The sequence below is a fragment of the Anser cygnoides genome, chromosome 1 (assembly GCF_040182565.1).
Source record: "Anser cygnoides isolate HZ-2024a breed goose chromosome 1, Taihu_goose_T2T_genome, whole genome shotgun sequence".
NCBI classification, from domain to species: Eukaryota; Metazoa; Chordata; class Aves; order Anseriformes; family Anatidae; genus Anser; species Anser cygnoides.
Genome location: NC_089873.1, coordinates 121,747,301 through 121,770,921, shown reverse-complemented (window position 1 = coordinate 121,770,921; position 23,621 = coordinate 121,747,301). Strand labels below are relative to the sequence as shown.

Here is a 23,621-nt window from a genome sequence, read left to right as displayed (position 1 = left end):
CAAAGCAACAACTTTATGGGGACAGGCTGGGAACTGGTTCTTTTTAAACCAGGATCCATTTCAGCATCTTCAAAGCTGAAGAAACAGTTGACTACTCTGTTGACTTGCATTCCAAGCGGAAAAAGACCGGGGGGACCAGACCATCTGCCCTCTGGAATTTGGAGCAACAATTTTCTCATGGAAACCCATTTTCCCCATTATTTTCCCTTGCAACTCATGTATCTGTCCCTCTAGTGTCCAGGATGATTTTCCATCCATTTTTCTCACGTCCTCTCCATGGTCACGTAGGTAAAAGCACAGGGTGTCATAGGGTGTGTACCCACTGTGTCATCTTCCTTGCACTGAAGGGCGCTTACCCCTGATAGTTTAGTCTCTAGTTTCGACAAGTAGGGAGGAAGATAAATTCTCTTTAAGTTGGTGGACCTCTTCAGAAAACTTCTCCACAGCCAAAACGCAGTATGTAGTGAGGAGGAGAGACTTTGTTCTTACTGCCAGAGTTGTCTAGCCAATTCATCCACTGTGGGATCCTCATGGTCTTTCCAGTGGATGTGCCCCCTGCTCTAAATGCCTGCCCATATCCTCCCTCTTTCCCTGCCACTCATAACTATCCTGACTCAGGACAGATCTCTGGATGACACTCTTAAATGTTTGTTTAACCTTAGACAAAACCTGAAGTGCATTCAGGAGACATAACGATAAGAACACGTCTGTCTGAACAGCCCAAGGATAGTCTAAGTTTTGGAAAGCTACCGTAACTCTCCTGGAGGAGAGGACAGGGAGGGTGAACAAGTGGGAAAAGCCCTATTCCTCTGGCCCTACCTCAAAAACTATTAACAATTACACCTTTCATGCTTTTTCTTCAGGGAACCAATCTATGGAGGGGTCAGGGGGGAGATGTCCAACAATAATTTCTTTCTTTGAAGTTATCTCCTTGAAGCTATAACTTCTGGTAATTTAAAGGCTTTTGACTTGCCTATTGTCAAAGCAGCATTTCTTTTATGAACAGCACATTCTCACAATTTCCACTTAGTAAAAGTAATGATAACACCACCAGTATCTATCCAAATCCTTTTCTACTTACCACAAGGCAAAATTTGACTTCACATTAAGGCCCCTTTTTCACACAGCCTGTTGTTCAATTTTAAATACTTAAGAATATTCTTCAATATTCTTCAAAGTCAGGCTTACCTATACACTCTTGAGCTTCTGAGTTTTTTTTGGGGGGGGGGGGGGGGGGGGGGGGGGGCTGGGAAGGGAGCTTAGAATCCACATAAGTAATTTCACTGAAAACAGTCAAGGTGAAGGGAGTAGTTAAACTCCTCAACATTAAATAAATGTAGAGCCCAGGAACACTAACCTGCCAGCTTCTGAGCTTGAGTCACTTCCAGACTACTTCACAGGGAAGTAGTACCACCAGGGTTTTACCATACTGAGAAGGTACCACCAATGTAACTAGCTCCTAGAGTCTCTAAAACTATTCCACAGAGACAGTAGAAAACACAAAGAAGAAAAAACAGCCTACAGGAGAACGCTGAGTCCACTTCGGCACAATAGTAGAGGAGCACCCTGGATAACCTGAGCCTCAAACTCCACTGAGGAGACAATTCACCCCAACTGCTCATGCTTCCTATATAGCAAAGGTCAAATCATCCACACCTGGCAGATTTCACTTAACAAGGGTGCAGCCAAGAGACCTTGTGGAATAGGCTCATCTATCTGACTTCAGTCTTTTAAGGTCAACCACTCCTTATCACTAATAGAAATAACCTGACAAGGGGCTTAGTGGTTCCAGTTGACCTAATGAATTAACTACAAAGGGAGCACAATGGTCATGTTTCTGTTAGTCATTCTGTGAAAGAAATTAGGACAGAGCCTGTTAAAAAAAAATAAAGATAGAAAAGAAAATGACCTTAAAGGTAAAATTATTAGCATAGATTTTCATCTGTCTAGTCACTACAGATAAAGAATATAGCAATCAGCATTACTTTTCTTGACATTAATGTTATTTAAAATTGCTTTTCTGAGATCTCTTCTTTATGTACGACTTTTCAAAATCTAGCCCCGTCACCTCTGCCTAGAGTATTTACTTCAGCTGCATATAAACTATCATGTATAAATGCCAGGATCCGGATCCTCACTCACTATTCAGGTCAAGGACTGGGCTGAAAGCTTGGGCTTTAATTTGATTACATGCCTACATTGCTGTTTCCTGGCAGGTCATGGGAAGAAGATTGGCTGGCTTGGGGGAGGTTATGTACACGTGGTTTTTAGGCTGCAGCCAAAGTGTTCCTCTAGATCTGGAAGTTTGAAGATGGTTGCAGTCTCCAAGCTCAGATACAACCACATATTTGTCTGGCGCAACTGATTTTTGTGTTCCTTGCACTAGCTGTTCCTTCACCTCCTCTTCAGATACAAGGACATGCGTCTCTTTCATGCTCCTTCATTAGTAAACAAACCAGGATAGATTAAAGCCTCTTTTTTCAAGTCAGTGATACTGGGCTACAAAGATGGTGAAGGGCCTAGAGGGGAAGACGTATGAGGAGCGGCTGAGGTCACTTGGCCTGTTCAGCCTGGAAAAGAGGAGGCTGAGGCGAGACCTCATCGTGGTCTACAGCTTCCTCAGGAGGGGGAGTGGAGGGGAAGGCGCCGATCTGTTCTCTTTAGTGACCAGTGATAGGACCCGCAGGAATTGTGTCAAGCTGAGGCAGAGGAGGTTCAGGCTGGACATCAGGAAGAGGTTATTCTCACTGAGTTCTCACTGAGAGGGTTGTCGCACACTGCAACAGGCTCCCCAGGGAACTAGTCGCTGCACCAAGCCTGTCTGAATTTAAGAAGCATTTGGACTGCGTGCTTAGTCACATGGTCTGAATTTCTGGGTAGACCTGTGTGGTGCCAGGAGTTGGACTCGATGATCCTTACGGGACCCTTCCAACTCGGGATATGCTGTGATTCTATACCCGCCTTTGGTTTCAGTGAGAATTCAGGCCCTAACAACTCGAGTTTCCTCTGTATGGTGTTTCTTCTGTATGGGACAATTTCATTTCCCTTTTGAAGACTTACAAGGATGTAGTAACAAAAGCAAAGGCATAAAACAGTACCTGAGGCATAGGCTACTCTTGAGCTTGCAGCAGACTACAGGTATGATATTACCATTTCAGACAAATATGATCTACGTAACGTGAAGTGTTCCAGCATGCTTACAATCTGCCAAAGGTCAGAAAATGTGACTTTCATTTTAAGACTGTATGGAAAAGAAAACAAAAACAACGACTACAAAAATTAAGAGAAGGAACTTTTTCTTCACCTAAATTTTATTATTTTGCAACTCCTTCAGGTGTCCACAAGGAATTAGTGCTCCCATAGAGTGTGAATTTCAGTTCACACCAGAAAACATTCTTCTCACTGAAGTACAGTTAAGCCCCACAAAGTGCCAAAAAAAGCCCCAAAAATAATGTATTTACAAGTTAGTTTTACACATTGGCATTATTTGTCTGGTCTTGCATTCAGGGCTTGATCTAATGGGGGGGTAGGAACACATAATGCTGTGCAAGGTTGTTTGCTTGTATGACTGACAAAATGACTTTAAAATTTTGAACTGTTTGTATAGAAGCAAAATACAGAAGAGTGCACTATCCCCAAGAGAAACGTAGAAACTACTTGTTGCTTCTCAGGTTCAAAGTTTTCCCTTAAAAGGTGTAAGCATCTGTTAAGGTATAAGAAAAGGTGTAATCAGCTCTATGAGTACAATTCTTACGTACACATGAACATTTTCCTCTCCAATTTCCAACGTGGAGTGCAATATTTTTCATCATACTCTTAGATCAGAATTCTGATTCTAACAATGGCTCCTAGTGCAAATTTCCAGAAGAGAGAAGTAAACCAGTCCTGTCTGCTTTGAATGAGATGGGATAGCAAACATATAGATGAAGAAAATAAAACCGTGGGAATGTTTTCAAATAATTGTCATTGTCCAAAAGCTTTAAATTGGCTGAATCCTTGGAATTTAATTAATGTAAACTCAGGTTGCATCACTGAATTTGAAGTGGTAAGATACTCTTGCATCATTGCAGAGCCTCTGAATGTCACTTAAAGGAATTTTTCCTTTTGGCTGGTACTCCTGGATGGCACAATGCCAGCACAAGGCAAAAGCCTTGGAAATAGTTTGGTATGCTTTTGTTGATGTGGGTGAGTTATGCTAACACAAACTATATGCAGGGCAGCTGTAGGTAGATGTTTCCCTGCTGTGTTCACAGTTGGGAGTCAAAAGAGAGCTTTTGTGGCAAGGAAATCTATTTTAGGAGGTTCCTTAAAATTAAATATTCGTTTTTTTTTCTTTGAAATAATCAAATCTTTCTTGGCTGCAAGACATTTGCAGATATACAGAAGAAACATCCACCTTGAATCCAGCCAGCTACAGATCAGTTCTATCCATCTCTAAAAGAGTTTTCAGAAAACTTGACAGATGCAGGAATCAAAGGGATTTTGTATTAATGTGAAAATTACATCTAGCTTTACTTGGTTATTTTTTTTGTTTGTTGAAAGTAATGTCTTTTTTTAAAGACTAATTTCAATAGCACCTTCTGCATATGCTTCTCTCTGTGGGTAACACAGGGTTTGGGAAGACACCAGTCATAATGTTTTGACTCTTCTACTCCAGTTACAGTAAAATATACATCAGGATAGGGGCTTTCACAGTCCAGTCCTACTGAGGACAGTAACTCCTTCAGTAGCTCTAATTTGATGTGTTCGGTTGCAAACTATACAACAGCTATAACTATTGAGAATGCACCCAGATGTACCTTCACCTCAGCAGATTCCAGTATTGTAGCAAAAGAAGTGGGCTAGTTCCTGGTTTTTCCTGCACCAAAATACAGGGTTGTTAGTACACTCTAGTCCATACACCTATCTTGTTCTTTAAGAATATCTGTATCCCTGGTCATTTTTCCTTCTGTCTAGGCATGCAAGAGTTTCCTTGCCACTAACAAAAACAGCCCTGAAGTCACAGAGGAGCAAAGCCATAGCTTACGCTCTTCCTGTAAATTCCCACTTCAGCTCTTCTTCTTCCTTGCCTGTTTTCTTCTTCTTCATCAGTGAAGAATATGCTCCCTAAAGATGAAATTGGCCTAGATAATCTGAAGGCGATGTGACAATTTAGTTCCATGTTTGTGCCATTTGATGAAAGAATTATATCTTGTCCTTCTGGAAACTGTATAGAAAAAGGGCAAATCCTGTCACCATCTTCAAGTTCAAGCTCTGGAAGTTCAGCTTGAATTGGAGATCAGGCGCAGTTTTTAGTTTTTTATTCTGGGACTAGTTTTTATAAGATGAAACATTTTAATACTGTTGTTCTTGCAGCTGAACAAGTGACTAATTTTACAACTTTCCAGCAGCGAAATGTCCACCGGTGTCCAGAACCTGAATCACTTGGTATTGTGGTATGCTTGTTCATAGCACAATAGCTCACAGTGTATAGGAACAAGTGTGCAGTCGCAAACTCCGCCCGGCTGCATGTCCAGCAGGAACAAAGTCATTTGTCTTTGCCTTTCCTCATCCCCATTCCAACTTCCCTCCCTCCTCTTCCCTCCCAGAGCAGAACCATCCCCTGCCGCACTGCCATGAAGCAGGAGCCATGAGAGCAGAAATGGGCCCACTTTCAGCAGGCTGCTGAAAGATGCTCTATTTTCTCTCTGTAACAGGTTCAATAAGGGACGATTAAAGCATATCACAGTTTGCCAAATTACATTAAATCCCTTAAATGGGATTTTTTTTCTCTAATTGGAAACATCTCTCTTCTGTACGTCAGATTGTACTCATCTACCCTAAGCTATTTAAGAAGTCCGGTAGGATTTTATTTTTTTTAATATTTCCTGGGAATTCCTACCACTCATGCAAATGATTTCATTATACGTTTTATTTTATTTTTTCACTTAATGTCTGTGCAGTAAAAGCTCAGATATATAGGCATATGCAGTTACCATAAAGCAACCACGAAGTTTTGGGAACCTCTTGGATACCCAAAATGCAATCTGTTGCTACTCACACTGAACTTTCTGACCTGCAGGAGGATGCTATGCAAGGTCCAAATGATGCTAACACAATCATACATTCTCCCTGAAAGTGAGAAATTTGCTTGCACATAGATATGCTTTTGGAGGAGAATGGTTCTCCATTTGGGTGGAAGAAATAATTCTGTATGAGACTATCAATTCAATATATTTTAATTTTCACTGTAAATGCAAATAGAATTTTAGGAATATACATTTTACAAGATACTAAGTAGAAATACAAATTCATCATGGCCTGCTCAATATTTTGAACGTGATCCACCGTCAAGAATCACAGAATCATGGAATGGTTGGGGTTAAAAGAAACCTTAAACATCACCTGGTTCCAACTCCCCTGTCATCGGCAGGGACACCTCCCACCAGACCAGGTTGCCCAAAGCCCCATCCAGCCTGGCCTTGAGCACCTCCAGGGATGGGGCATCCACAGCTCCTCTGGGCAACCTGTCCCAGTGCCTCACCACCCTCTCAGTATAGAATTTCTTCCACACATCTAACCTAAATCTACCCTCTTTTAGTTTAAAGAATAACCTCTGTTGGGGCAGTACAGGGATGCAGAGAAGTTAGACACTGAGGGCTACTGCTGGAAAAGAGTGCTCCTCAATGTGTGCTCTGGGAAACAGGGGCTGCTGGAGCACCACCTGCTGCACTGCCATAAAATTGCTGCACTCTTTGCTGCTGGGGACTGTCATTTCAACTACAGAATGCATGTGCAGTCGCATGATCAGGCAATGCCTTTCTGATGTTTTCTATTATTCTGACATTTACAGTATTTAGCCTGTGCTGCTTAGCTTTCATTTGCACCCACTTTTCAGAGAACCTTTGGCAAGCTGGTAAGGTAATAGTTGTTACAGAGAGGGTGATGGATGTTTTTGCAGCAGTGGAAGCTCACACATGAACTTGTTCCAGCTATGAATTAATTTATGATATTTTGCAACAAGAAGGGTTGCAAACACTGTAATTTTAGGAACATGGAACCCTCTTCAGTTAACAAAAAATAATAGGTGCCTAAGAAATGAGATTTGGCTCTCAGTATTTCCCCCAATTATTAGTTCTGTGTGAATAGCCTTCAAGACTTGTAATACTGCTGACCTCTGTTTCTGGTGGATAATTGCTTTGATTTCAGAAACATTGGTTTCAGAAACATTTCTTGTTTCTGTTGTTGTCTTACAGCACTGACAGATGCAATTTTGTTGCTTACTGTATAGATGCCTAATGGAATATGATTTCAGCTCTTGAGTCTCAATGAGGGTCTTAACTGCAAGACTATCATTTTTTTCCCTGTTATATTAAATGTTTGTCACTATTGCTAGGAAACACTAGAAAGTGCAAAATATCTATCATATGTAGCCTGAAATACAAGCATAACTAATCCTACCATAACGGATAAATATGCTATATCTATGGCTGATAAATTAGGCCACATTACAGTGAAATGAAGTGTAGATAAGGTGAAAGAATTGCACATTGAAAGGGGGAGCTGAAGATACGTGGAAACTCTATGTTGGTATGACCAGTCGAGAAGAGAAATGGATGTCAGTGAGGAGACGTCAATGTAATGATTGCTTTATGCAACATATCAAAACAGGATATTAAACTGTATTAAGACAAATATCTATAGGTAGATTTACAGGTAGACAGCAGCATTTAAAAACAGTGGGTGACTATGAAAGGGAAAACAAATAGTATGGAGAGACCCTCAACTGGAAAGAAAAAAAAAGGATAAACAAGAAACTAAGCTTACAAAGAATTATTAGGATAAATATATATATAAATAATGAGTGAAAGATTAAAGGTCAACTGAATGTCCATGTTTCACCATTTTTTCTTAGTATGGGAAGAAAACCTAAAATAAGAAGTAAAAAAAAAACACCAAATAGTGTAAAATTCATAGAAGAAAGCATTGTTGACACAATGCATCATTAACTGAGTAACATGAATTCCCCAGAGTACGTATCTTCTATACTTTGCAAGATATGTTCTATCCTAATTCCAATTTAATACAGTTCTGAAGCCTCACTATTGATCTTTAAGGCATTAGTGGATGAGGACCCAGCTAAATTGGGTAGCATCCTTTCACCCGTAACTTATGAAGACAAATGAGCTCTCCTAGTATAATGCAACAACAAACTGTGATGACATTCATGACGACTAAGGCTAGTTTCTTTCAGGCAAAGTGGATTGATAATGCGATGAGTAACTGTAGAAGCTTATATTGAACCACAACCTGATTGCTTTTAAAGTATATAGACATATCTGTCTGGTAATGGTTTCCAACTGTAAGTGAAGCCAAGGAAATAAAAGCATCAAGCAGCTCAGAAAGCTGAGTACCTAACAAAAAGGAAAAGAGGGAGTGAACAACACTCCAGACAATCGCAGTGCAGATCTAATTTATCTTACTAAGCACTTGGATTCTAGGGACATAAGTTGGATAAATTGCATGTAAGATGTAAAAGATACATGTATAATAAAGATACCTGGAATTGTACCACAAAATGGTTAGGCATTAATTTTCAGCCTTCAGGCAAAAGAGAATAAATTCACTAAGATCTTGACATGCTCTTCAATAATTTTATCATTACTGCCAAAGAAAGAGTTTCTCAAAAGTGTTGAAGTAACTAGAGAGCAGAAGACCTGCATAAAATCAATGTGATATATGGAATTCTATTTCAAACAGCTATGTAAGGGTGGTGGTAGTAGTGGTGGTGATCATCCTCGGGAGGTACTTATCTCTCTTCCCTAACCATAGCGAAAGCTTAGAATAGACATCAATTTTATGTCAGTGAAGCATGGCAGTATGAATTTGATGATTAGTAAATTTGGGAAATTGTGTCTTAGTCACGTGGAAATTTCGCATTGATTCATTGATGCCAATAGCTGTTGACATCTTGATATCACCCTGAAAAGGCTTCTTGTCTAGTTTGACATGGTAAATCTCATTTTTTTTATAGGAGTTTTTTAAAGCCACAGACAGCTGCTAAGGAGCCTCTGATTTATACAAGAGACTTTCAGAACTATCCCTTATCTTCATTGTCCTATTATCCAACGGTTTCTCCATAGCTATATTCTGTTTTGATTTGAGATGACCGGCCCAGCTCAGAAACATCTTTTTTGATCTTGCTGCTCAGTCTTGTTCAGTGATTTTAGTTTAGCAGTTTTTATATTTGCCTAACACTTGAAATCCGTGAATGGATATAGATGCTTTTAGAGTTACTAAATTTTTCACGAACAAGGATGTTTTCACACATTGTGACTAAAAGATAGCAAATGCAGAAAGCATTTCCATTGGATCAGAATGCAGGAAACAGAGGGCACGTTTATGCTTTGTTATAGAGTACAGTGATGAAATTTTTAAAAGAACTGCTGCCATATCATGAGATCAAAAAGTTGATCTCAGCACTGTACAGGTACTAGCCTTGATCCCCAAATCACTACTGTCATGTTACCATAGTGCTATGACTTCTCTCTTAATGAAGCTATTTAACTGAATTGAAGGATTACACTGATACACTGTTTCTGCTCTACAGATACTTTTAATAGCTCATTGTGTGGCTCTCTGAGCCTTAAACCATATTGCCAAATCATGCAGACTATACGTATTTATGATACAGGCTTTTCATTTGGCAATTTCTACTAACTCTTAAAAAAAAAATAGTGCAGACATTTATGATTGCCTTGTCTAACTGACAGTCCTTCTGTTGCTTCCTTTTTTCTATAATTTTGGTTGTGTTCCTTTTGATCCAATCTGAGAAGGACAGAGGTCTCAGAGATCGGCAATTCTTACACGTTTTGCAAGGACTGATGGTATCATTGAGCAGAAAAACCCAATAAAATTTTCATTAGTTCTGCTTCTCAAAGAATTTTCTGTTTAGTGAAGAGACCTTTAGAGAGAATTAGAGCCCAAATCTGTCATTTTGAACATTCTCATTTTCCATTAAGCACAGCAATTTGCAAGATTAAATGCAAAGGAATATATCTCATTATTCATCATTATTTGGACTTCATCTGTTTCTGACTCCTAAAAGCTGATATGAAAATACACACACTTAATTTGTTTTACCAGTAAGTGGCTCTATTTTACTTCAGGATAACCCAAATATATTTATTCCTCCTGAAGTACAATAAATAGGTCAGCATTCACAGTTGAAATCACAGTTCCCCTGGATTCAGATTCCAGCAATGAAGTATGAGTGTATGAGTGATAGTTTGTTCCAATTAGTTTAATTATCTCAGGTATCACTGTGACTTCTTGTTGCTCAATTACTGTCAAACAGACCACCCTTATAATCACGTTAACTGCCCCTTTTTCTAACCTCTACACTGAACACTTTCTGAAGGGATTTGTCTGTGTTTTTAGACATGCCTAGCTGAGTGAGAGCTACTTCTGATCTAATAGATGATTTGGTTGGTGCACAAGTGCATCTTTGACCTGCATTTAGAACATAGGCATATATGACCAGAGTCTCAGTTCTAGCTATTTTCTAATGTGCACAGAAGAGGAGAACAGACTCACAATGTTTTTCTGATTGTGCATCTGTTTTTACACTGGCCGTGGCCCTAGGACAGATCTGACCAAGCTGGGAGCGATTTCAAACAAATTAGCCTTGTCTATTAGCTGCAAAGAACTAATGATGTTCTGGTTTTCTACCTAGAACACAGGAGGAGAATCAGATCAGAAAAGAGTCGAACAGGTTTCAGGTCTGGAAGGTCTGGCTTATAAAATTGGAAATGGCTCAGAAGTTCAGGTGTGGTGATTTATAAGATTATACTTTTTATTCTGAAAACTATGACCCAATTCAATGTTTGATGTGAAGCTTTAAAATTCATCATCTGATACTTCTAATGTTAATAAAATAGTAAAATAGTGTAAATTTCTGCAGAAAGATAGTTACTCAGTGTTGCCCTGTCTAGTGATATATGATCTAGTGATAAAGGAGAAAGAATATACATACCTTGCACTACGTATAAAAGATTCTGTCATCAAACAAAGTATGTCTATTCCTTTATATAAGTTTTCTCTTTGGTGCTGACTATTTGGTGACTAATACAATTATATGAAGACAGTGTGAGGTGAGGAAGGGAAGGAACAGAGTCCATTATCTAATGTTGTTCCATAACAGGATATCATAATGATGGAATAGCAAGCATTTGAATATAATGGCTTGCAGCAGAGGAAGAGAGCCTGCCAAACTATTTCAATGAGATCAGGACTCTTTTAATGCCAAACTTGGCCTCTATAAACAAGATAAATCACAATTAAAATCTGTTAAAAATCAGTTAAATGGATTAAAAAAAAGTTTGTATGTACATATATACACCAAATCCAATGAAGTAATGGCAGTGTTCTTTGCTACAAATCCTTTTATTATAGACATGGTTTTAAAGATTTCTGACTGCTGCTTGTTCCAGCCCCCACTCACTGTTAGCACCCTGTCAACAGTGCTGTTTCAACTGTCTAAACTGAAGCTGTGAAGTTATCTTGCCTAAAGACAGCCCTCCTCCAGTGAAAATAAAAACAACAAAAAAGGTTCATGTATAAGTGCTTTTACACTGGATTGTTTCACAGGTCAGGTTTAGCGTGCAGCACCATGTGGAGATAAGTTAGCAGAATGAAGGCTAGCCACCTGTCTAGAGGGCAGATGGGCAAGTAGGTCCCAGTAAGGTCAGAAAGAGCAGAGAAGGCAAGAATCTTCCAAGGGTCCTCTTGTACTCCAGCAAGGAAGGGCTCAAGTGATATGAAAAACCATAACCAATTTATTTTTTCTAATATTTTTGCTATAATACTAATTGTTGCTACCATTCTCAGTAGAATGGAAAAAAAAAGTTTGTGAATGACAACTCGTCTGTGAAGTACTGTATAACAAGTGATATGTTTGCCAATTTCCCTGAATTAGCCAGTCTTTCCCTCATGAATTTAATTATTTTGAAGTATCAGGAAGTGTGATCAGAAAGACAGAACATTTCCATCTTACTTTAATGTAAAAATTGAGAAATAACCTGAAGTAAGATAAACAAATGAGCTTGTGACTTTTTAGTACCTTAATAATATCTGTATAAAATCTCAAAGGCTTCTCTTCATTTAGATCAGATATTTCTTAGATATGACCCTGTGTCCCTTGACTTTGCCCCAGAATTGATTCAAGGATCAGATAAACTATGTAGGAGTGTTCTCAGTTCTCCAGTGAAAAGGCAGAGGGACTTTAACTCTTTGATAAGGTAATCTTCTCTTTTAATTATTTTTTTTTGTCACTTAAATAGAATCATGTTACCCTAAAATAGACTCAGGTAGTGTGGTGGTTTTACTCAAGTGGGCAGCCGCGTTCCACCTCAGCCACTCTCTCATTCCTCCTCCTCAAAGGGGAAAGGGGAGAAAATACGATGCAAAGGGCTCAAGGACTGACATAAGGACGGGGAGATCGCTCAACAATTATTGTGATAGGCAGAACAGACTCAGACTAGGGAGACAGTATGATTTATTGACTATTACTAACAAGTTAGAGAAGTGAGAAACAAAGGAAAAACAAACAAACAAACAAAAACAAACAAACAAAAAAACCGCCTTCCCCCCATCCACCCTTTTCAACCTCCTCCCCCCAAGAGCAGTGCAGGGGAATGGGGGAATGGGGGAATGGGAGTCGAGGTCTGTCCCCAACACTTCGTCTCCGCCGCTCCCTCACGGTCCCTCTCTGCCCCTGCTCCACGCGGGGTCCCTCCCACGGGATGCCGTCCTTCCCGAACTGAGCCTGCGGGGGCTGCCCACAGGCAGCAGCTCTTCCAGCACTGCTCCCACACGGCTCCGTACCACGGGCTCCATCCATCCCCCAGGAGCAAACTGCTCCAGCACGGGTCCCCCACGGGCGGGCGGCAGCTCCCCCCAGACCCCCTGCTCCTGCGTGGGCTCCTCTCCACGGGCTGCAGCTCCGGCCCGGGGCCTGCTCCTGCGGGGGCTCTCCATGGGCCGCAGCCTCCTCCAGGCCACATCCACCTGCTCCACGTGGGCTCCTCCACGGGCTGCAGCGTGGAGATCTGCTCCGTGTGGGACCCATGGGCTGCAGGGGGACAGCCTGCTCCACCGGGGGCCTCTCCCTGCACAGGCCGCAGGGGAACTGCTGCTGCCTGCCTGGAGCACCTCCTGCCCTCCTGCTGCACTCACCTGGGGGGCTGCAGGGCTGGGTCTCACTCCTCTCCCTCCCCCAGCTGCTGTTCCCCAGCAGTTTTTTCCCTGTCTTAAATATGCTCTCCCAGAGGCGCAAACAATATCGCTTATTGGCCTGGCTAACATGGCTAACATGGGGCACCTTCTGGATTCTTCTCGCAGAAGCCACCCCTATGTGTGACCTCGCACCCCCCCCCCAAACCTTGTCATGTAAACCCACTACAAGTAGCCGTCCCATAGAACTCCCTTCAGATTCCTTTATTTTACTTGAAGTCCTTGTAATGTCGTACTGCCGTTCTTTCTTCACTGATCCACAGCTGGGTAGCTGTCACTTGAATTTTTAAGGATCTCACACTTAACATCTACAATAGAAATAGCTCGAGTCCCCCTGCGCTTTCAGGGGTTGATGCAACCCGAGGCAAAACCTTTGGCGTTAATCACGACTGAGGTTTGGGGTTTTGCGTGCCTGCTGCTCCCCCTCCTCTCCTCAGCCGCGTCGAAGCCAAGAGCCGCACGGGCCGCTGCCTGCCCAAGCGCTGGCTTCGCGCCGGCCTCACCGCGCGCCCTGCACCGACCAGCGCTCCGCGTCCGCCGCTTAACGACCGTCTCCAGGCAGCGGCGGCGGCCGCCATGCCGGGCGGGCGGCGGGACGTGCTGGGGGTGCGCATCGCCCCGGCCCTGCTGCGCTTCGGGGCCGCGCTGCCGGGGCGCCGCTACCGCGCCGCGCTCAGCGTCCGCAACCTGCGCGCCGGGAGCTGCCGCCTCCGGCTGCTGCCGCCGCGCCGGCCCCAGGTGAGGGGCGGGAGGGGAGCGGAGCGGCCGCGGGGGGCCGCCCGCCTCGCAGCCCCGGGCTGTCGCCGGCCAGCCGTCGGCGCGGTGCCTCTGCGGCTCCGCCGGCGCGGCTGGGTGGGGGGAGAGCCTCGGGGGGACCCGCCCGGGGCCCCTTGCGCTCCTCGGGTTCAACCCCCCCATGAAAGCGTGTCACTGTGTTTAAAGTAGCTGGGTAACTGGACGAACGGGAAGGGAGAGGAGACAGCTCCTGGAGCCCAAGTTGTCTGAGTTACGCCCCGTGACGGATCCGGAGGAGGCAGCCGGTGTCCTGGTTCACCTGTTGCTCCTCGTGAGGAAGGCTGGGTGTCGTTCTGGTAACGCCTGGGAAGCGACCTCGGGCAGGGCTTCCCGTGGGGCTGCTCAGCTGAAGCCCGAAAGTCGGAGTGAAACGGACTCGAGCCTCCCCCGTTCAGTGTTTTCCGGGGACCGTGAGCAATTCGCGGGCTAACTTGTTTGTTAAAGCCATCCCTCCAACAGAAGTGATTTAGCTTTCTCATGTGTCATAGTGTATCAAGTTCTGCATGGTAACAGCTCCCACTTGACTTTGCTGCCTGGCTTTGCACTTTCCGGAAACGTAACCCTGCAAGCAGCAGGTGTTTTCCTTGTTGTTTTGAGGAGGGCGCTGCAGAAATGGGCCGTCTTGCTGTGGTGTGAACACCAAATCTGTGAGGTGTTCCAGATCAGCTGCAGGTCACAGCTTTTGCAATTGTTTCTGCCAGGACTTCCATAGTACTGATGGTAGCTTGATATTTCTGTATTGTACTCTTCTAAGTTTCCTGAGAGCAGTCCGTTCGCAGTGCTTGCTCGTGGAAGGCTTTCTCTGAAAAGGGATTTTTATTTTATTTTTTTCTCGTGATGGCATGATTCTGTATTCGCCTGATTAGTTCTGGAAATTGCAATGCCAGCCTTTTTCAATCTTTCCACTTCTAACCAGGTTAGCTCTTGGGAGGCAACCTGTGTGGGCTCTGTAAAACCCAGCTGTGGTTAGTAGCTTTATATTGGTCCTTCATCCAACTACCTTTTTTATCTGCTAATTACCTCAGAATTAGGACCAAAGTGTTGGGCTGGCATTGGGGGTTGAACAGAAGCAGATGTTGCTTTGCGATCATAGCAACTAGAGCCATGAGGCAGCACTTTCCAAGTTAGTCATCAATGTAACTGTGAGACGATTCAGATACCTTGGATACTTTCACTCTCCCTATAATCAGCCTTTGTTTATAAGGGGAAGAGTTGTGAAGACGACATGCATTTTATCCCTTCCTAAATTTTGGAAAGTACGTGATGTGACAGCCTAATTTTTATGACACTGTCAGTGAAGCATTTTGGGATGAGTTGGGAGCTGTTGAGAGTGCTTCATTTGGTAGGGCTGTGCTTATTCTCGGTTTTGTTAGTTTTCATCAGCCTTGTCAATTCCTCACGTGCTTCAGAAGTGGAAGGGCGCAGTCAGTTTTAGAAGAGAAAAGGTTACTTGATCATAATTTATGAGGATGGTGACTGTGAGCAAAAAAAAAAAAAAATATCTCCTGACTTAGTCTGAATATTTTCATGCCAGTGTGCATGAGATGCCCAATGTGAGAGCTAGGGGACAAGACTCCACTTTAGGTGTGTAGTTCCAGGAGCTTCTGTTGTGCTGCTCTTTCATTCCCAGACCTGGTGCTGCTCTCTGTGAGTAGGTGGCTCTGAAATGGGTGACTCGGTGGTAAGTTTTCTGAAGCGTTCCATTTGTAGAGTGTGAGAACTGAAAATTAGCTGAGCTGCCACAGTGCACAGCTGAAAAATGCATTTCAAGGAATTCAGCTCACAGAGCAGTTTTCTGTAGGTTTCATTAAAAAATTGTTATTCCAAAATATTAATTTTCCCTTATACAGAATGAATATGCACGGCTGTTAATTCATTTTAGAGAAGTCTTTGCACACTTCAAAATCAAAGCATGATTACTGGCTGCCATTTCAAAATCAGCCCCATAATCTTGATGCATATTACATAACACATTTCCTTTAGTTGAGTATTTATACTGCTAGGGAAATTTTAAAGGAATCAACAAGTTGTAAATTGCCTTTACATATTCCAAGTAAAGATAGTACAGAAGACTTCAAGAATACTGGGATGACTGTTTCAGAAATAAACATTTATTAAACTGGACATACACAGCAGAAGCCTGTTATGCATAGAGTGACGTGAGTTGTAAGGATACCGAGGCATCGGAGAATCTCTTGATCTTGCTACGAAGCTTTCTTAGGAACGTGGTAGCTGTGGGATTCTTTCTACATGCTCGTAGGTTGCTCGTGTGTCCTCTGCTCAAGGAAAGATGTGGTGGTGCTGCATATTATCAGATGCATACAGAGAGCAACAAATCCAGACTACTTTTTTTTTTTTTTTTTTTTTTTTGAGGGAGGAGAAAAGTACTTTGCATCAGCTGCTTCTGTTCTTTTCCTTTCATGCTTCAGCCTCCCTCCCCCTCCACCCAAAGAATTAGAGGTGCATGGGCCATGGGCCCTTCAGGAAGATTTTTTCAATGTATAGTGATACTTTCATTTGAATTCAGCTGAGTGTAGGTCAGGTCTACAGACTATTCTTAGGCTGTTTTGGACTGAGATTTAATCCTTCTTGCTTTCTCAGATACTGAAAGGATTCTGTATGAAGTAGTATCTGACCTTATCTTATGGTGCTTCAGAGGGTTTATGGCAACAACAGCAAAAGCTAGAGCTCTCTTGAAAGGATTACAAACAGTATTTTGTCAACTCATCAAATTACATTAAAGCGTTGATTTAGTATTCTTTCTGCCTTTCTGTTTTACTGTAAAAAGGAAAAAGGAAAAAGGTCAATATAAATAAATAGGAAGAGGAATTTCTTCATTCTTTAAATCAATCTGTGTTACTCTGAAAAATGAGCCATATATATATGTTTTTCAATCTTAAAAATGAAAAATTGATTAAATATTTGGGGTTTTTTTGCACTGCAGTTTAAACTGATTGTGGAAAATCCAGAAAAGCCTGTGGCACCTGGACTTCAAGTCAAAGCTGTTGTAGAATATTATCCTGAGAGTGAGGAAGATCTCAAAGACAGACTACTTCTTTTAATAGAAGAAGATGTAGTTGATATCCCCCTGCTTGGGTATGGAGGTCAAAAGTTCAAGTTCAATAGGAGCTGGAAGCCATCATGCAGCAGGAAGGCTATGACTTGGTTGCCATCACGGAAACGTGGTGGGACCACTCTCATGACTGGAGTGCTGCAATGTCTGGCTATAGGCTCTTCAGAAGGGACAGGCAGCACAGAAGGAGTGTTGGTGTGGCTCTCTCTGTTAGAGAGTGTTTTGATGTTGAGGAACTTGAGGCTGGGACTGATAAGGTTGAGTCTCTGTGGGTTAGGATCAGAGGGAAGGCCAACAAGGCAAGCACCCTGGTGGGGGTCTGTTATAGACCACCGAACCAGGATGAGGAGACGGATGAGGAGTTCTACAGGCAGCTGGCAGAAGCTGCGAAATCGTCAGCGCTTGTTCTCGTGGGGGACTTCAACTTCCCAGACATATCCTGGAAGCACAACACAGCCCAGAGAAAGCAGTCTAAGAGGTTTCTGGAGAGCGTGGAAGATAGCTTCCTGACGCAGCTGGTTAGAGAGCCTACCAGGGGAGGTGCCCCGCTAGACCTTCTGTTCACAAACAGTGACGGACTGGTGGGAGATGTGGTGGTCGGGAGCTGTCTCGGGCAGAGTGACCACAAAATGGTTCAGTTCTCTATTCTTGGCAAATCAGGAAGGGGACCAGTAAAACCGCTGTCTTGGACTTCCGGAGGGCCGACTTTGAGCTGTTCAGGACACTGGTTGGCAGAGTCCCTTGGGAGGAGGTTCTGAAGGGCAAAGGAGTCCAGGAAGGCTGGGCACTCCTCAAGAAGGAAATCTTAATGGCTCAGGAGCGGTCTGTCCCCACGTGCCCAAAGACGAGCCGACGCGGAACTAGACCGGCCTGGCTGAGCAGAGAGTTGTGGCTCGAGATTAGGAGAAAAAGGAGGGTTTATAATCTTTGGAAAAGAGGGCGGGCTACTCAAGAGGACTATAAGGATGTTGCGAGGCTGTGCAGGGACAAAATTAGAAAGGCCAAAGCTCATCTGGAGCTCAATCTGGCTACTGCCGTTAAAGATAACAAAAAACGTTTTACAAATACATCAACACAAAAACGAGGACTAAGGAGAATCTCCATCCTTTACTGGATGTGGGGGGAAACTTAGTTACAAAAGATGAGGAAAAGGCTGAGGTGCTCAATGCCTTCTTTGCCTCAGTCTTTAGCGGCAAGACCAGTTGTTCTCTGGATACTCAGTACCCTGAGCTGGTGGAAGGGGATGGGGAGCAGGATGTGGCCCTCGCTATCCATGAGGAAATGGTTGGCGACCTGCTACGACACTTGGATGTACGCAAGTCGATGGGGCCGGATGGGATCCACCCGAGGGTACTGAGCGAACTGGCAGAGGAGCTGGCCAAGCCGCTTTCCATCATTTATCGGCAGTCCTGGCTATCAGGGGAGGTCCCAGTCGAATGGCGGCTAGCAAATGTGACGCCCATCTACAAGAAGGACCGGAGGGTAGACCCGGGGAACTATAGGCCTGTCAGTTTGACCTCAGTGACAGGGAAGCTCATGGAGCAGATTATCTTGAGTGTCATCACGCGGCACTTGCAGGGCAGGCAGGCGATCAGGCCCAGTCAGCATGGGTTTATGAAAGGCAGGTCCTGCTTGACGAACCTGATCTCCTTCTATGACCAAGTGACACGCTTGGTGGATGAGGGGAAGGCTGTGGATGTGATCTACCTTGACTTCAGTAAGGCTTTTGACACTGTTTCCCACAACATTCTCCTCAAGAAACTGGCTGCTTGTGGCTTGGACTGGCGTACGCTTTGTTGGATTAAAAACTGGCTGGATGGCCGGGCCCAAAGAGTTGTGGTGAATGGAGCCAAATCCAGTTGGAGGCCGGTTACTAGTGGAGTCCCCCAGGGCTCAGTGCTGGGGCCAGTCCTCTTTAATATCTTTATCGATGACCTGGATGAGGGGATCGAGTGCACCCTCAGTAAGTTTGCAGATGACACCAAGTTAGGTGCGTGTGTCGATCCGCTCGAGGGCAGGAAGGCTCTGCAGGAGGATCTGGATAGGCTGGACCGATGGGCTGAGGTCAACTGCATGAAGTTCAACAAGGCCAAGTGCCGGGTCCTGCACCTGGGGCGTAACAACCCCAAGCAGCGCTACAGGCTGGGAGATGAGTGGCTGGAAAGCTGCCTGGCCGAGAAGGACCTGGGAGTGCTGGTTGACAGTCGGCTGAATATGAGCCAGCAGTGTGCTCAGGTGGCCAAGAAGGCCAACAGCATCCTGGCTTGTATAAGAAGCAGTGTGGCCAGCAGGTCTAGGGAGGTGATTGTCCCCCTGTACTCGGCTCTGGTGAGGCTGCACCTCGAGTACTGTGTTCAGTTTTGGGCCCCTCGCTACAAGAAGGGCATGGAGGTGCTCGAGAGAGTCCAGAGAAGGGCAACGAAGCTGGTGAGGGGTCTGGAGAACAAGTCTTACGAGGAGCGGCTGAGGGAGCTGGGGTTGTTCAGCCTGGAGAAGAGGAGGCTCAGGGGCGACCTCATTGCTCTCTATAGGTACCTTAAAGGAGGCTGTAGAGAGGTGGGGGTTGGTCTGTTCTCCCATGTGCGTGGTGACAGGACGAGGGGGAATGGGCTAAAGTTGCGCCAGGGGAGGTTTAGGTTGTATATTAGGAAGAACTTCTTTACTGAAAGGGTTGTTAGGCATTGGAATGGACTGCCCAGGGAAGTGGTTGAGTCACCATCCCTGGAGGTCTTTAAAAGACGTTTAGATGTAGAGCTTAGTGATAGGTTTAGTGGAGGACTTGTTAGTGTTAGGACAGAGGTTGGACTAGATGATCTTGGAGGTCTCTTCCAACCTAGCTGATTCTGTGATTCTGTGATATTTTGCTGTTACTGTTTTTGGTTTAATCTTGTGGAAAATTTGCTAACACCTGTGACATATGGCTACATAACTAAGCTATCAACTGTAGTGAAAATGAATAGCAAGTTTCTTTACAATTTTTTTCCCCATAACAGTGTACAGGTAAGAAGACAATTGGGATGGTGGTGTTCTAAGATCCTAGAGAGGCTTTGAGTTCTTGTTCTTGCTTTACTCTATATTGGTTGTGATAATGCTGATGATTCCTAATTCTACACAAGCATTAGACAAGTTGACATTTACTTTTAATCTTTTTTTGTCCCTTACTGCACCCCTTATAGATAAAATAAAATAAATTAAAAAAAAGGTATTGTTCGTATTCAATTGGGATTATAGTGAAGAACCATTTGTTTAATTCTAAAGATATGGTTTCACTTTGGACAATAAAGCTACTGGCAATTCCTTTCTGGAAAGGACTTCCAGTAGAGAGCTAAGTATTTAAAATCCTTGTGTTTAATATTCTTTTGCAGGGGAAAAAAATAATAGGGTATAACTGATTACTAGCTTTCTGTGTAAAAAACAAAACTAAATATACTTAATACTTTTCAGTCAGTCCTCTCCCAAATCAATTTTGTCATGCATGTCTGTTGTTTATAGGTAGATGATAGTTATTGCACTGAAGGGTCACTAAATACCAAACATTTTTCTTTACAAACAGAGTTTTTAATATGCCATTTATCATTTAGAGAAAATAATATAAGTAGTATAAGCACTCGTTGGTTGACAAGTATTAGTCAAAAGCTTTTTTTTTTTTCAAAATAAAGATATCACTATGAAATGTACACATAAGTTGTTAAATTGATGGATGACAGTAAAAATAAGGAAATGAAGGAAATATTTGCATGTTCTGTTTTGGAGGGTCTCAGTGTTGTGTCCTGTCCTCTTTTTCCCTCCAAATGGAATTAGTATAATTTATTAGTATATTATTTTTATTAGTAGTATAATTCCAGTGTGTTTTTTCTTCCTAATTAAAGATTTTTACCTTTTTTTTATATTTTAAATAACATTTTATTTTTTCTGCTGATGCACCATCAAAAATTTAATATGCATTCATCCTGTTTTTCCTGAAGTGTCAAGTTGGCATACATAATTTGATTTTTTTAAATTTATACTTAGATTTATGTCTGTGTTGTATGCATTTTTTTGACATGTGCAGAATTATCAGCCACAGATTTTGGCCGGTTCAAATATAGTGTTTATTTCTATTTTCTAGGGTACATGACTCTAAGACTGTGTACTGGCGGTACTTTTTAGAAGTACTTGCACCTCTAAAAAACAGAATTACATGTTAAAGTATGTGAAAGCTAGTTCAGAAATTTCATAAACCCAAGATATGTTATGGTATAGAAAATATTTGGAAGTTGTTGATATTATTTAGACTGGCCTCTTTAAATGTCTGCCACTTCTCTTACCTGTTCACTTATTTTCAGTTTTCCACCTTTGGAATTGTTGTTTTTCACCTTTTATTTCAGTATGGATTATTGCATATGTACAAATGTGTAATTCTCTATGAGCTTGTAGAAAACCTGGGTCTGCATGTTTTGCCCATGGAATCTTATTGAAAGAAAAGTTCACGGCCAGTTTAGGAGAAAAGCATGAAGAGATTTATCCTTTTTGCCAATAATTTGTGCAATTCCTTCGATCACATCTGCTGTTCATTTTAAGATAATCATTAGTCTGGGAAGCGATTCACTGAGAATGTAGGAAAAGCTTGTTTCCCATACAACATCAGACGGCAGTAACTTTTAACTTATTTTTGTAACCACTTATTTGGTTAAAAATATCACCAAAAGAACTTTATTTCCATTGTGCTTTAGTGAAATTAATATCATAGTTGTTTGATTTGCAAATGAAATACCTTTTACGTGTCTGCCTGGCACACGTGACTAGCTCAGTGGTTAACCGTATTGATTTGTCACTCATGTATTTCCTATCAGTTTTGGAGACCACACAGTGCACTTAGTGTATCTTGATAGTGCCATGGACTCTTGATGTGCTCAGTAATACAGATGTAATGAATTAATTTAGCAAATATTTGATAGCAATAGAAAATATTTATACTCGAGATTTGGGATTGTGTTTCAATCAAACCAGAGAGTTATGGGTTGATTTTTAGTGTGTCTGTGTGTGTAAATGATTCGCTGACACTCTACATCCTTGCTTTTTCTTTGAAATATATTAATTAGGATTTGTTTGTTTGTTTTAACAAAATGTTTAGAAAATGTTTGAAATTAGACATTTCCAGAGTAACTTCTCATCTTGAAGAGGGAGGGGGAGAGGGAGAAGCCACAATATAACCCTCCCCTATGCTTAAAAAAATACTAGTGAAAAAAAAAAAAAACCTCTAATTCCTCTCTCTCTTTTGTGTAAGAATCACTATCTATTAGGAATTGATGTTAGTTACAATTTTTATTCTTATTCCTGTCTACTTGGGAAGTTATATATTTGGGACTTGAGTGGAAAGATACTTAGTTTCATATATCTCATGAAACTTCTTGGAAGAATGTCTAAATTATTAGTAGTTTTAATTGTGCTCTGATCTTGACAGCAGTTTCCTGGTGCCTTTTTTTTCCTGGTGCCCCCTCAGTTTAAACCATGCCTTTGAAGAATTCAATATTTTGTTCAATATTTTGTTTTGCATTACAATAAATTATTAAATAGCATTAAAACCAAGTTATTGCCCAAGAGGAAGTTCATTTGTTTCATTTTGATCCCCCCCAATGTCCTTTCCTTCCCACCACCTCCCACTTGCTTGCTCCTGTACTTGGTGAAAGAGCTTTTATGGGTAGGGTCCACCCAGCTTGGCCAAGGAGGCTGTCCTCCTTCTGTTCGTCTTCAGTACAGCACTTAGGACGGACCACGAGATGCGATTGCTCCTGCATGTTCCTATTTGTGGTTAAGAGGAGGTGGACGTCTATGCTCATGTAAAAGCCTAATTCATTTTGAACACAATTTTACACGATGTCAAACGTGGGCTTGTATTAGAAATAGGGGCCTTCACGAGTTTGCTGAAGCAAGTAGTAGCTTTTCATTAAGTCTAAGCAGTACCCAATCCAGTGGTCATGCTTGCTGAGGCTCTCAAATAAGTAACAGAAAGAACTTGTGTCATTATACGCTTCCCATGTTTTAACGAGTTCTGCTGAAGCCACGTGAAGTATCATGTTCCTAATTTGTTTGATGAACAACCACTCAACAGTAGATTTGACTAACCCTGTCGCTGGATTTTAAAACCAGTCATGGAAAACTTGTCTTTTTGTGGCATCAAATGTGCCGTAGCATCTGCAGGTAGTACTAGTGCAACACCACTGTACTGTATAGTGGTGCATCTGGTTTCTGTGTGTAGATAAATTAGAGGAGGGTAGCTGAATACTCCTTAACATACTGCTGCCCACTTGAAGATGTCTTGATTAATGGAAAAACAGAAAGACAATATCCATTTTATTCAATGAACGTATTGAGGGGAAGTAAAAACAGGCAGTCATTGGATGAAACGTGGAGTCACCTACAAAACTGCTGTTCTTTCTACAAGAATCAGAGTGGTTGATAAGCTACTGGACGTTTTTGGTACTTTCAGGTAGGTATTTCA

At 42.4% G+C, this 23,621-nt stretch overlaps 1 protein-coding gene across 1 annotated transcript; it reads left to right on the top strand.

The window, feature by feature from the left end:
• Positions 1 to 13,649: 13,649 nt before the first annotated feature.
• On the top strand, positions 13,650 to 18,760 carry LOC136786670 (uncharacterized). Its single transcript, XM_066980335.1, has 2 exons — positions 13,650 to 14,010; positions 17,012 to 18,760. Exons 1-2 carry the CDS (start codon positions 13,849 to 13,851, stop codon positions 17,648 to 17,650), a joined length of 801 nt encoding a protein of 266 aa, XP_066836436.1. The 5' UTR covers positions 13,650 to 13,848; the 3' UTR covers positions 17,651 to 18,760.
• The last annotated feature ends 4,861 nt before the right edge of the window (positions 18,761 to 23,621 follow it).

Bases quoted from the DNA above. Each gene is read 5' to 3' on its own strand.
- LOC136786670 (XM_066980335.1), top strand. From the start codon at position 13,849: ATGCCGGGCGGGCGGCGGGACGTGCTGGGGGTGCGCATCGCCCCGGCC. The intron at 14,011-17,011 runs GTGAGGGGCGGG...TTTGCACTGCAG, and splicing joins TGCCGCCGCGCCGGCCCCAG to TTTAAACTGATTGTGGAAAA.